This window comes from Glycine max, chromosome 19, assembly GCF_000004515.6.
Source record: "Glycine max cultivar Williams 82 chromosome 19, Glycine_max_v4.0, whole genome shotgun sequence".
NCBI classification, from domain to species: domain Eukaryota; kingdom Viridiplantae; phylum Streptophyta; class Magnoliopsida; order Fabales; family Fabaceae; genus Glycine; species Glycine max.
In genome coordinates this window covers 1668949-1683578 of record NC_038255.2, presented here as the reverse complement: position 1 = coordinate 1683578, position 14630 = coordinate 1668949, and the positions used below count along the sequence as shown (strand labels likewise).

The 14630-nt window shown below is 30.5% G+C and overlaps 1 protein-coding gene across 3 annotated transcripts; it reads left to right on the top strand.

Annotated features, from left to right (window-relative positions):
- The first annotated feature begins 522 nt into the window (after positions 1-522).
- Positions 523-8007, top strand: LOC100808241 (ABC transporter B family member 15). 3 transcript variants are annotated; one of them, XM_026127221.2, is made up of 8 exons: positions 523-821; positions 905-959; positions 1862-2040; positions 2464-2921; positions 3267-3807; positions 5109-5996; positions 6442-6842; positions 7445-8007. In XM_026127221.2, the coding sequence occupies exons 1-8, from the start codon at positions 567-569 to the stop codon at positions 7461-7463; spliced, it is 2796 nt and encodes a 931-aa protein (XP_025983006.2). In that variant the 5' UTR covers positions 523-566; the 3' UTR covers positions 7464-8007. The 3 variants fall into 3 exon arrangements, with proteins under 3 accessions (XP_025983006.2, XP_006603842.2, XP_003554863.2); XM_006603779.4 differs by having other exon boundaries at positions 528-821; positions 1886-2040; positions 6442-8007; XM_003554815.5 differs by having other exon boundaries at positions 528-821; positions 6442-8007.
- Positions 8008-14630: the final 6623 nt, after the last annotated feature.

Genomic DNA, 14630 nt, shown 5'->3' with positions numbered 1-14630 from the left:
TTCATATTTATAAATTCATTTATAACCTACGAATATAAAAAAAGTATGAACAGTTATATTTTATTTACCATAAAATAACAAAATAAAATAAACGATAAAATAGAAATTGACAGTTTAAAACCAACATATTTTTTTTCTAACGATTGTTAAACTGCAACAAATTTGTTGCTAAAGTGACAATTTTTGGCACCAATCACTACAAAAAATTATGGGAGTATCCGTGCCTTCGCACAGGTTACATTTGTTCTCACGCTTATATATTAAAAGAATTTGTAATGTATTCTATTATATATTATATAAATAATAAAATACCGGATAAGAATTAAACAAGGCATTAATTTTGGTAGGCGTATCTTAATAAAAAAAAATATAAAGTTTTGCTTTTTTATTTTTTTTGTTTTTATTGAATATATAAAAGTTTTGCTTTAGTCACAATTCTGTCGTGTCTTAAGATCCACGGCATTTAAATTTTGATATGCCTTCTCTGGCCATTAGATTCCCACATTTACACCTTTAATATATATATATAAGTGCTGGTTAATTAGGCCGAGGTGAAAGGTGTAAACATGTGCAAAATGCGCGTGGATCAGAACCATACTATTGTTAACACGAAGAAGAAGAAGAAGAAAAATGGGTCAATTAGATCCATTTTCATGCATGCTGATAGCCTAGATTGGTTTTTAATGGTTTTGGGTGTCTTTGGAGCCATGGGTGATGGCTTCACCACCCCTATCTCGGTGTACATCATGAGCGGAATCGTGAACAATGTTGGTGGTGTTTTAAAAATGACACCAAGTACTTTCATCCACAACGTCAATAAGGTTCTCTCTCTTTGAAACCATGACCTGTAGCTCAACACACATGCAGAGTGGCTTATTGGGTTTACTTTATCAATCTTATGCAGTATTCACTGGCGTTGACATACTTGGCTTGTGCATCCTTTTTTGCTTCCTTCCTCGGTGAGTTTCAATTTTGTTATGGTTTTAATTTTCATTGGATGTGCATGCATGTTTAATTAGCAAAGATTAATATGAGTTGAGGTATATATCAAATTGAAAAATATTTCTCGTTTTAAGAATATGTGAAGTTTAAATTTGTATACGTATTATACAATTATACATAGTGAAGATTAAAAATCGTTTAGTGGTCACTTTATTACTTTAGAAATGTGTTTTTCTTTTAAATTTGACTATTTGAACATGATCTAATGTTTTATATTTATAGTTCTCAATTTCTTATAATGAGAAGGGTTCTCGTTTACAGTATGCATCCAGATTAATTCGGGGAAAAATAGGTTTTATTTAGGCATGCTACTAAAAAAATATTATATTTTCAAGAGTCCGTTCAGCTATATTTTTTTAAAATATTCTAATTAATTTTTGGCTTAAATATATTTTACTTTTGTGATAAATTAACGAATTTCATTTTAAATTTTCAATAATTTTTTTTATCGTTAAGTAATTAATAAAATAAAAATTATATTTTCTATCCCTATTATTTTATTTTAATTCTAATATATATATATATATATATATATATATATATATATATATATATTAATTTCTTATAATATTTTGTTGATTTTATATTAGTTTCTACAACAAGTATTTGATAATAACTAATGAAAAATAATATACATATTTTAGAATGATAAAAAATAATTTTTTTATTTTATTTAAGACTTAATAAAAAAATAATATATTAGAGATTTAAAATAAAATTTATTAATTTATCAGGACTCAACTATTTTTAAGTCATGAATTTTTTAAAATAAGTTAATCTAAATAAATATATTTCTTGCATTTGAATGAACCATGGAACTAATAGTATACATTATTGCCTTTACTTTGGGGAATTTTAGAGGGTTATTGTTGGACAAGAACAGGTGAAAGACAAGTTGCAAGAATGAAAGTTAAGTATTTAAAAGCAGTGCTCAGACAAGATATAACATACTTTGATTTGCATGTCACAAGCACGTCCGAGGTTCTCACATGTGTCTCTAGTGATAGTTTCGTCATTCAAGATGTTCTCAGTGAAAAGGTGTAAGAAAAATCTCAATTTTATTTTATTTTGAGTAAAAAGTCAATCTTAGTCTTTAAATTTATATCTTAGAATCATTTAGTCCATGAAACTATAAAAAAATTAAATAAGTTCTTGAATTTTATTACGATTTCAATTAAGTCCTTCAAATTTATTAATTCTTTCTTATTTTGATCCTAAATGTTATTATTATGGTTATGTTCTTAATTACTTGGTAACAAAATGAAAAAAAAAAGTAAATTTAGGGACTTAAATCAAATTCTAACAAAATTCAGGGACTTAATTATTTTATTTATTTTAAGGACTTAAATGACATCAAGCTACAAATTTAAGGATTAAATTGTTTAATCTTTTAATTTTGTATATATGTTTTTTGAATTTGTGATTTTTAATTACATTTGTAACATATTTGTAAACTAGCAGGTTCCAAATTTTTTGATGAACTTCTTTAGGTTCCTTGGAAGCTACATAGTGGCTTTTGCTTTGTTTTGGAGATTGGCCATTGTGGGGTTCCCTTTTGTGGTTCTTCTTGTGATCCCTGGTTTGATTTACGGGAAAACTATGATAAGGTTGGCTAGAAAGATCAGAGAAGAGAGTAACAAGGCTGGTACAATAGCAGAACAAGCAATATCTTCCATCAGAACTGTTTATTCCTTCGTGGGGGAAAGCAAGACCATAAATGCTTTCTCTGATGCTCTACAAGGCTCTGTTAAGTTGGGGCTGAGACAAGGCTTAGCTAAAGGTTTAGCCATTGGAAGCAAAGGTGCTGTGTTTGCTATATGGTCTTTCATGTGCTATTATGGAAGTAGATTGGTCATGTACCATGGTGCTAAAGGAGGGACTGTATTCGCAGTTGGATCAGTCATATGTATTGGTGGATCGTAATTATACCTACCCTTTATCTCACTCCATTCAATTCAGCTTAAAACTTAAAAGTGTCATAATTTAATTTATAGTATTTGATTTTCCTAGAATGAGTTAAGGTAAAGTAAATAATATCAGTCTTTGCTGATGAGAAAATAAATTGTTGGTAATTTATTATATCTATGATTTGTTATGCATTCATATGTACACAATATTAAACATTTCTAAATTTTTTAATCAATGATTAAAATTACTTGTTTTACTCTCAAAGTCATTATTTACTTTACATGAGACAAATCCTAATTGGTAAGACCAAGTTATGTTTCGTAATAACATTTTTTTTTCTTTTTTGTGAATTATAGGGCATTAGGTGCTAGTTTATCTGAGTTGAAGTACTTCACAGAAGCATGCGCTGCTGGGGAACGCATAATGGAAATTATAAAAAGAGTTCCCAATATTGATTCCGAAAATATGGCTGGGGAGATTCTAGAGAGGGTCTCAGGAGAAGTGGAATTTGATAATGTGAAATTTGTGTATCCATCAAGGCCAGACAGTGTTATTCTGAATGATTTCTGCCTAAAGATTCCAGCAGGGAACACAGTGGCATTGGTTGGAGGAAGTGGGTCAGGAAAGTCCACTCTGATTTCACTTTTGCAAAGATTTTATGACCCAATTGAGGGAGAGATACGTCTTGATGGTGTGGCTATTAATAGGTTGCAACTCAAGTGGTTTAGGTCTCAAATGGGTTTGGTTAGCCAAGAGCCTACTCTTTTTGCAACTAGCATTAAGGAGAATATACTTTTTGGAAAAGAAGATGCCAATGAGGAAGACATTGTTGAGGCTGCCAAAGCTGCCAATGCTCACGATTTCATTTCGCAGTTGCCACAAGGATACAATACCCGGGTGAGTGCATGGGAATTTTTTTACTACACACTTTTATTATAATAGTTACACATGGTTTTGTATTTTTCTTATTTTTATTTTTAAAAAAATTGTGTTTTAGTTCCCATTAGGTTAAATATAGTCAGGGTTCTTGTACTTTTATATTATTGAATTTGGTCTTAAACTTTAAAAAATTATGTTGATTTAGTCTCTCTTAACTTTAAAATATGAGAGTTCTAAGAGAGGAGGGGCAAATCCACATTTTTTTTTTGAAGTTTAAGAACCAAGGGTGTGATAGGGAGTTTGGTGGTATGGTGGAAATAGAGCTTGGATGGATTTTATGAGAAGAAAACAGGCCTCCCAAAGACTTGGGAACGTCTTGGTCAGTAGTAGAAGTGGAGGGAAGGAGAGAGCTTCTATGTGTAGAAAGAAAGATTTTACGTTTAAATAAATGGGATTTAGGGTTTCTAGAATTTTTTTTTCATTTAAATTTGTAATAATGAATAAAATTTGAACCCCCCTGATGCACAACATTTGGAGAGACAATGAAAAGGCTTAATTAAAAATTTAGTCGAATTGGAGTAGGGTTAAAACACTTTGATTAAGTTGTAGGTAGTATGTTTAACCGTTTTTTGTAAAATTTTCACATTAACTAAGTATAATGTGTATCATTAAGCTACATAAGACAAATTAAAGGTAGAATGATAATGTACAGAATTACTCTTCATATAACATGCATCGACACTAGATAAAATAAAATAAAAAATTCTGAAATGGCAAAATCACTTCAATTTTTCACAAAAGTTAATTATGATTAATAACGCTTTCCATATTTTTTTTACTGAACACTGTTCATATTAATTTATTTGATATATTTGATTTTGTATGATCACAATAATTAGTAGTATATGCTACTGTTTGTTTTACAACAGTCTAAATTTTAAATGAATGAATACCTGAAACTTACAAAATTTTTAATTAGTTCAATTTTATGTTCTAATCTAGGTATAAAATAGTTTTATACTGTCATCTAATCATAAATCACTGTTTAAATAATTATTTTAAAAGTTAATAAATTTATCTCATATCATAAATTGTGATTAAATAATTATGAAAGATTTTTTTACACTTTCAGTTCTTTTTTTTTTATAAATCAATACAACTTTTTCATAGATAATAATCATAGTTTGAATGTCTAAACATATATCCCTTATCCTTAAAATATTTATTGATTTAGAATCACTTGTTTAAATAGCATAGAGAATCAATATTATTTATTATAAGCTGGTACAAATTTGTTTGCAATAAAAATTTCATGTTAGGTTGGAGAGAAAGGAGTTCAAATATCAGGGGGGCAAAAACAGAGGATTGCTATTGCACGAGCAATAATAAAAAAACCCCAAATCCTTCTTCTAGATGAGGCAACAAGTGCACTAGACTCCGAATCAGAACGCAAAGTGCAAGAAGCTCTTGATAAAATTGTTCTGGATCGAACTACCATTGTCGTAGCTCATCGCTTATCCACAATAAGAGATGCACATGTCATTATTGTTTTGGAGAATGGGAAGATCATAGAGATGGGTTCTCATGGTGAGCTCACACAAATTGACAATGGGCTTTACACATCTCTTGTTCATTTCCAACAAATTGAGAAATCCAAAAATGACACACTCTTTCACCCTTCTATTTTAAATGAAGACATGCAAAACACAAGTAGTGATATTGTAATTAGTCATTCTATTTCTACAAACGCAATGGCTCAATTTTCTCTTGTTGATGAAGATAATGCCAAAATAGCCAAAGATGATCAAAAGCTCTCACCTCCTTCATTTTGGAAATTGTTAGCATTGAATCTGCCTGAGTGGAAACAAGCATGTTTGGGGTGTTTGAATGCAACGTTATTTGGTGCAATTGAGCCATTGTATGCATTTGCAATGGGCTCCATGATATCAATTTTTTTCCTCACAGATCATGATGAGATTAAAAAGAAAGTTGTTATCTATTGTTTATTTTTTATGGGATTGGCTGTGTTTTCATTGGTTGTTAATATCATCCAACATTATAGTTTTGCTTACATGGGAGAATACTTGAGCAAAAGGGTGAAAGAAAGCATGCTTTCCAAGATACTCAATTTTGAAGTTGCATGGTTCGATCAGGACAAAAATTCCACCGGTGTGATTTGCTCTAGATTAACTAAAGAAGCCAATATAGTAAGTTTTTATTATTTTCATCTAAACATTTCATGAAATGTTGCATGCTACTTTTTTTTTTTTTATGTTTTATCAATGTTGAAGAAAAATGGTTATAGTAGGATTTAGAAAAGTACAGTTAAAAAATGTGATGTGTACAAAAGCTTGAATTGTTTGATATTAAAATCTTAAGAAGAATTTGTTGTCCTTTTTGTTTTTATTTTCTTTTTTTTTATATTTATAGTTGTACTTCCTTCTTTTCTGTTACTAGCAAACCAACCTCTATAGACAACATAACATTTTTATAACTTTTATTTTATGAGTTATTGTGTTTGACATTTTTGTTGGGTCCTATGTTTTTTTAGTTTTGCATTGAGTACTTCATTGTCAACTTTGATTCAGATTCAAATTTTACTTTCTATTTTGAAAGTGTCTTTGTTAATATATGCTATTTTACAATATACAGGTTAGGTCTTTAGTGGGAGATAGAATGGCTCTGTTGGTACAAACTATTTCAGCAGTGGTGATAGCATGCACAATGGGCCTAATCATTGCATGGAGATTTGCCATTATATTGATTGTTGTTCAACCTATTGGCATTGCAAGTTTCTACACAAGACTTGTACTCCTCAAGGGTATGTCTAAAAAGGCTATCAAAGCCCAAGATGAAACTAGCAAAATAGCTATTGAAGCTATTTCTAACCTTCGAACCATCACTGCCTTTTCCTCACAAGACCAGGTCATAAAAATGTTAAAAAAGGCTCAAGAAGGCCCAATCCGTGAAAATATTAGACAATCATGGTTTGCAGGCATTGGGCTTGGATGTGCTCGAAGCCTTACAACTTTCACTCGGGCTTTAGAATATTGGTATGGTGGAAAGCTTGTTTTCGATGGCTATATTACTTCAAAACAATTATTTCAAACATGCTTAATATTGGCAAATACAGGTAGGGTCATAGCAGATGCTAGTAGCCTTACTAGTGACGTTGCAAAAGGGGCAGATGCCATTGGCCTAGTTTTCTCAATCTTAAACAGAAACACAAAAATAGATTCTGATGAAATGACTGCATACATGCCCCAAAAGTTAATAGGCCATATAGAATTTCAAGATGTCTATTTTGCATACCCATCAAGACCCAATGTGATGATTTTCCAAGAATTCTCAATCAAAATTGATGCAGGTATATCCACAGCAGTGGTAGGACAAAGTGGGTCTGGCAAATCAACTATAATGGGCTTAATAGAGAGGTTTTATGACCCACTTAAAGGGATAGTAATGATAGATGGAAGAGACATAAGGTCATATCACCTTAGGTCACTAAGGAACTACATTTCACTTGTGAGCCAAGAGCCAACACTTTTTAATGGGACCATAAGGGAAAACATTGCATATGGAGCATTTGATATGACTAATGAAGTTGAGATCATTGAAGCAGCCAGAATAGCTAATGCTCATGACTTTATTGCAGGCATGAAGGACGGTTATGACACATGGTGTGGAGATAGGGGAGTTCAATTATCTGGGGGGCAAAAGCAGAGGATTGCAATAGCTAGGGCTGTGCTAAAAAACCCAAAAGTGTTGCTTTTGGATGAGGCTACTAGTGCACTTGATAGTCAATCAGAGAAGGTGGTTCAAGATGCTTTGGAACGAGTGATGGTAGGAAGGACGAGTGTGGTGGTGGCTCATAGGTTGAGCACTATAAAGAATTGTAATCGAATTGTTGTGTTGAACAAAGGGAGGGTGGTAGAAGAAGGGACCCATTTGTGTTTGTTGTCTAAAGGACCAAGTGGAGTTTACTACTCTATGGTGAGTCTTCAAAGAAGTGCAACAACCACTAGTGCTATTGATAATGAATTTTCCATTAACTAAATAAACCAAACCAATGTTGAGATTATTATTTGACCACCTTTTGATTTTGTAAGAAAAATAAAGAGATGAATACAAAGATGATGTTCCATAACTTAGTTTTAACTTGTAAGTTGTATGTTATCTTTCCTACCATAAAAGTAATAAAGTTACATATTCATATCATATTTCTTTTGAATCATTATACTTAAATGCATTTAAAAAGGATTCTAAGGGAGGGGCCAAGACCCCAGCTTTTCCCCCTTGGATATGTTCTTACTGATCTTTCTGTAGACTTAATTGTAATATACTAGGATGAGAGCTCATGCAATGTAAAGATAAATTGATTAAGCTTTCGAATATTTAGTTGTATTCTCTGTTTTCTGCTAACCATTATATTTTGTATCAATTATTTTTAATTTTGTAGAATTAGAAATAGATAATGTAATTAGAAGTAAATTTAACTGTTTTGGTATCTGTACTTATGCACATAATGAAAGTCTCAAATTATATTCAAATGGTTACCAATAGAGAGCAAGTATACTGTCTAAATCAAAGAAAAATGCTCTTCAAAAACATCGTTTGCCATCATTACCTTAATTCTGTTGCAAAATTCCACCTCTCTTATTTTTGTCTTCCTCATGTTATTAATAGAAAGTTTTAAAAAATATCCTTAAAATCCATTTTTAAAAGAATATAAACGGAAAATATCATTCTTTTTTAAGAATGCATAATTTTTTATTATAAATTCATTTTTACCACCATATTTTTGTCATATTAAAGTGAAATTATCCACGGAACGAATAATCACTATCTGAAAAGGAATAATGAAAATCTAAACAAATTGATATAATAAGAAAAGGGTAGTTTTATTTCTGTTGAGTCCACAACTGCATCCTACTACATATACTAATATTTATTCAGCCGAAAAAAAAACATAAACTAACATTCATAAGGATTATACTAGAGAAGGTCAAACACTTAACATCGGTAACGACATATGCACTGATTCAATTCATTGCAGAAATGAATTGCTGTGTCTCCATATTTTTGGATGCACGTATCGGTAAAACAACTTTCTTCACAATAATCATATAATTTTACGTCACAAATTTTTGCTTCTGTTACTTTCAACGATCCTTCATTTCCTGTGTCACATACAAGTACACAAAATTCAATAATATATCGTGAATTGAAAATCAAAAACATATTTAATGGAAAAAATGAATTTTTAAAACTGGTTATGCTTAAAAGAGTGAGTAGCTTGAACAAATGAAAAGTAAAACTTACCAATTCCAATGTAAACAACAAGTAGAAGAAGCAGAAATGAAGAGAGGACCTTCATCTCCTTGCTTCAATTTATCCTTCCCAATGGGTTGATATGAAACTATATAAAGCACGTATGTCTAATTACATATAAAGGAAATACATTTTGATATCTGTTTTTTGTGTAAGACCATTTTATCCTTTAGTAATTACACACTGTCTGTATAGAACCTTTAACAAATTTATCGTACTAAATTGACATTGTAGTTAAAACAAATAACACCTAAATCCAACACATTAATTAAGTGACAAAATAATGTATGTTTTAACATACAATATCAAGTATTTTAAATAATTTATGCCACTAATTATGTTGAAACGCTTATGTTAATTTATCCAAAACTTCTATTTTCCTTCCGTTGGTCAGCTAATAAATGTTCTGGGAGGTTGACAAGGAAACAAATCTAGATCAAATATCCCTAAAGATTTCAGTATCAGCAGGTCATGTATCTTGGAATGTTTCTTTTTTACCTTGTATAAATAAATTATATAAAACAGTTTTTAACAATATAACAACGGGATAGTTGGAAGAATTCCAAACGTCTGCTTTTATTTAACTTTTTTATTATATTTTATTTTGTAATTTAATTTTTTTACCTCATAATATGTTGTGATTTTTATGCGGTCTATTTTGTTATTAGACGGGAATATATTTTAAATTATTTTCAAACTAAATTCCCAAACATTTAAATTAAAATATAAATATATAAATTAAAGTAAAGATACCTTTGTCCCCTAATTCTTTCATTCTACAATTATAAAAAAAAATATTATAGATGAATTGTACCCCGAAAAAATTATTTATTCATTGTTTCAAACTTTAGAGATTTATTATATGTCCCTAGAAAAACTAATAAATATCCGGAGATAAAAATAAAATAAAGTTGATAGATTAATTTGGGTATGATATAACTTAAATTTGTTAAAATATATCATACCAAATATGTGTGGTGTATATGCAAATTTGTATACAATTTCCTTGAATTCTTTCACTGATTTGGGTCAAATCAAATTATACTATAATGGCCACGATTACAAGAAAAAGAAAGGAAATAATAGTGGATAAATTATATTTAAAGTAATTTATATTGTTCAAAAAGTTAAAATTCCGCCTCTCCTATTTTTGTCTTCCTCATGTTATTAGAAAACTAGAGAATAGAAAGTTTTAAAAAATATCTTTAAAATCCATTTTTAAAAAAATATAAACGGAAAATATCATTCTTTTTTATGAATGCATAATTTTTTATTATAAATTCATTTTTACCACCATATTTTTGTCATATTAAAGTGAAATTACCCAGGGAACGAATAATCACGATGTGAAAAGAATAATGAAAATCTAAACAAATTGATATAACAAGAAAATGGTAGTTTTATTTTGGTTGAGTCCACAACTGCATACTAATACATATACTAATATTTATTCAGACGAAAAAAAAAACATAAACTAACATTCATAAAGATTATACTAGAGAAGGTCAAACACTCAACATCGGTAACAACACATGCACTGATTCAATTCATTGCAGAAATGAATTGCTGTGTCTCCATATTTTTGGATGCACGTATCGATAAAACAACTTTCTTCACAGTAATCATATAATTTTACGTCACTATTAAAAAAATAACTTTCAAAAGACAGTTGTTTTAAGTTTTTCATGACGATTCCCAAATTATCTTTAAATCTATCATCATAAAAAATTAACACTTTCTATGATATTTTCAAGATGTCTTTGATTATTTCTTTCTACATTGATTATTGAAGAAATCGTCTTAAAAATTTTGTTTAAAAAATGTTAAAATATTAAATATTCTAAGATATATATATATATGGGTTACAATTGAAACCGAACTTCACCTGTAATTCATTTGGGAGGAGAGGAAGTGGGATATATCATATTCATTGGCATAATACTATATATCTATATATTAAGAGAATATTCTATCCAATGATAGATTTTATGAGAAAAGCATATGATAGAAAGTTATTTATCCTTGTAAGATTATTTTGATTTTTACTGTAATCAATTGATTCATCCACATATTTGGAATTTTGAATATAAGTATTAAATAATTTTGGTTAAGAAATTTTACAGATATTTCTATAAGATGGAAACTTACTATCCATTATCAAAACTGGATTTTGGGAGAAAAGCATCAAATAAAAAGTCATTCAACCCTGTAAGATTAATTATGATTTATTGTCAAATGTTATCAAGGTGCTTTGATTTTCACAGCAGTATATGGTGTAATCCAGCCATTGCCACTTCTATATGATGCTAAGTTGCAAACACTCAAGAAGCAACATATAAATTCCCCCATGTCAATTACATTAAGTCAGCCAAAAATTGTTGCCAACAAACCAATGTGTAGTCATAGACTCGTAGCCCAAGTTGAATCTAATAAAGAATATAATTTAAGACTCAAATTCATTCATAAAAAAGCCAAGGAGACATCCCCACAGCTGAAAATATCTTAAGTCGTAACAATATACAAACTGACAAGAATACACACTACCCTTGATGTTAGCCAAAAATTATATAATACATATTATCAGTGACATATGAATACAAAACTTGTAACCGGTTCCAATTAAATTGTGTACTTGATAAATAGTATACATTGAAGTGCATCGTAAAACAGATTCCTTTAAAGAATTTAGCGAAATATGAGCTAGAATTGGAATTGTAGGTTGAATTAAGCTTGCTTAATGAAAACAAAGATGTGTCATAGCCTAGTAAGACTTGAAAGCTAGAACAGAGTTGCCAAACAATGCAAAAGTAAGGAACTAGAATGTATAAGAACAAAAATTAAAGTATTTGTTAAACAACAGGAATCAGAGGTATATTAGGCTAAAACCGTATGTTTACATGACATTACGGTACTGGTTTATATATAAAGATCATATTAATTACACATAATTAAAGGATATTTAGTTTCATCTAAATCAAATATGCTTCTCTAAATCAGATTTCAAATCACTACAAATTAAATGTATAATATTTGTTCTTGATTTTCAATAATATTGAATAACTAAATGCATGGTTGTCAAACTCTAGAGTCAACTCGTAGACTCTTACGAGTTTAAGAGTTTACTTCAATCCCGCGAGTTGACTCGGAAGCAAACTCGTTTTTTAGCAGACTCGTGGACTCGGAGTGGACTCGTGTAAACTCGTAAGAGTCTACGAGTTGACTCTAGAGTTTGACAACCATGCATAAGTGTTTAAAATTAAAGCATTTAAATAATTAAAAAAAGCACAAATGTTTTCAAAGAAGCATGTCCAATCCTCTAATAGGATCATCTCCATGAATATCATCACTTTCATCACCATCTTCATCTCCATCATCATCATCAAGGTCTTCCTCAGATTTTGCATCATCATTAGGTTCCACGAAAATTAAATTATCTAGATCAAAAACTTAAAATAGATATCAAATATGTTATATTAAAAATAGTTAAAACTTAAAATAATACACAAACAAATTTTAAATATGAGAAAGTTCAAAAATTATACATTTTCTTGGTGTTATTAAAGTTTTATTTTATCTTCTCTTTTTCATTTTCCATCTCCTCACATATGAAAAGTATAATTCTGTTGAATTTCAGTAACAAGATTGATCCAACTCCAACATTGTAGGATCAGTTGTTGTGTTTTGTAATAGACTAATATGAAGTATGAACAATGAGCTTATTGTCATTTGTTTGCAAATTGGTGCATTTTGAATATATTTACTTATTATCCATATTTTTTTTTTACGAAGTAGACTCTTACGAGTCTACGAGTTGACTCGTAGAAACTCTCACGAGTCTGCGTAGACTCTCGATATTGATAACATTGACTAAATGGAGCATTCTAGCGCTTTTTAACATTAATCACCTTCATTTGGAACTACCTCTGAAGAAGGCTAATGCTTAGTATGTTGCCCCTAGATAACTTGTGACAAAATGTCTATAGGTCTTCAGAGCTTGGTTCAACGGAAATTCTCTCCCACTTGATAAGTTCATTTAACATTGATTTTGTACATTCATGTATCTTGACTTCTCCTACCAGGTATCCACTTGATCTTGAAGCATCAACATGCACACTATATATTCCACATGGTAGCTCTTCCTAGTAACTAAGACATCCTATCTCATTCTGATTTTCATACTTAACAAGTCAAACACTCATATTTTTCCAAACTTAATTTACATATTCAAGAACTGACATGACTAACTATAGTTTTAAAACCTTGGCCAGGCCAACAGATTTAACATATGTTTGGAAAATCGGTAGGCACCCTCTCAATGTACATTGAGTCCCAAAGTAACAAAGGAGTTCCTTTTACAAATACACGTTTAAGGATCTCCCAACAGAGACCCAAACATGTGCTTAAATGTGTTAAACCAGGAAAACCAGGGGTATTTTTTAGAATTAAACCAAGGCGTTTTAGCTTTTTGTATTTTTTTTCCTTTTTTTTTTCTTTTTCTTATCAAGCTGGAATTTTTAGCCAGACCAAACCAGCAGTCAAAGAGAAACCCAAACATGTGCTTAAATGTGTTAAACCGAGAAAATCAGGAGCATTTTTTAGAATTAAACTAGGACATTAGGCTTTTTGTATTTTTTTGTTTTTTCTTTTTCTTGTCAAGATGGAAATCTTAGCCAAACCAAACGAGCAGTCAAACAGTTTACCTAACTAGTCCCCATATTGATTCCTCCACTATATCAAGACCATACTGAGTGCATATTTTACACTTTACAATACATCCCCCTAGCACTAAACTACAATAACAATCAATAGTTTACTTCATGGCAATAGACTTTAGTTCTAGTGCACAAAAATTGAACCATAAGTGCAAGATAACTATAGTTGTTTCATGTATTACATACTAGAGGCCTACTGAATCAGTGAAAGAGGTGACAAAGAAGAAGGTAGAAAGGTTGAGTCATCTACTGTCAGCCACTGAACAACAAGTTCCAAGTGTTGTGGCTCCTATACACTGCATAAAATTTCAGACTCATGTTAAAGTACAAGTGTGAGGTGAAGTCCCACATCGGGTAAAAGTGAAAAAGTTGAACACTATATAAGTAAGGAGAAGATCCATTAACCTGAGCCTTAAGGTTTTGGGTTAAAGTGTGATATCAATTCGAAGTTCCTATCAAACATACCTAAATTTTACCAGCAATGCAACAACACCGAAGAGAACAAGTCTTTTATCCTTTTGTTTTTAGTTTCAATGACAAAGTTTAAGAGCAACACAAATTCAATTCTTTCCCCTACCCCGTAACACGTCACACAAATTGATTTTGAGGTCAAAAACAGATGGCAATATATCCATGATATTTAGTTCCAGCTACCAGAAGACCCATATCAAGGCTTCATGTTATTCAGAACTCCCCAGAAGTATTTAAACACCAAAAATCCAATATACATGTCTGACATATGTAATAATCTATCCTTCTGGGTTTAAAAATTGAAGTCCTACCCTCTTTTTTTGCCTG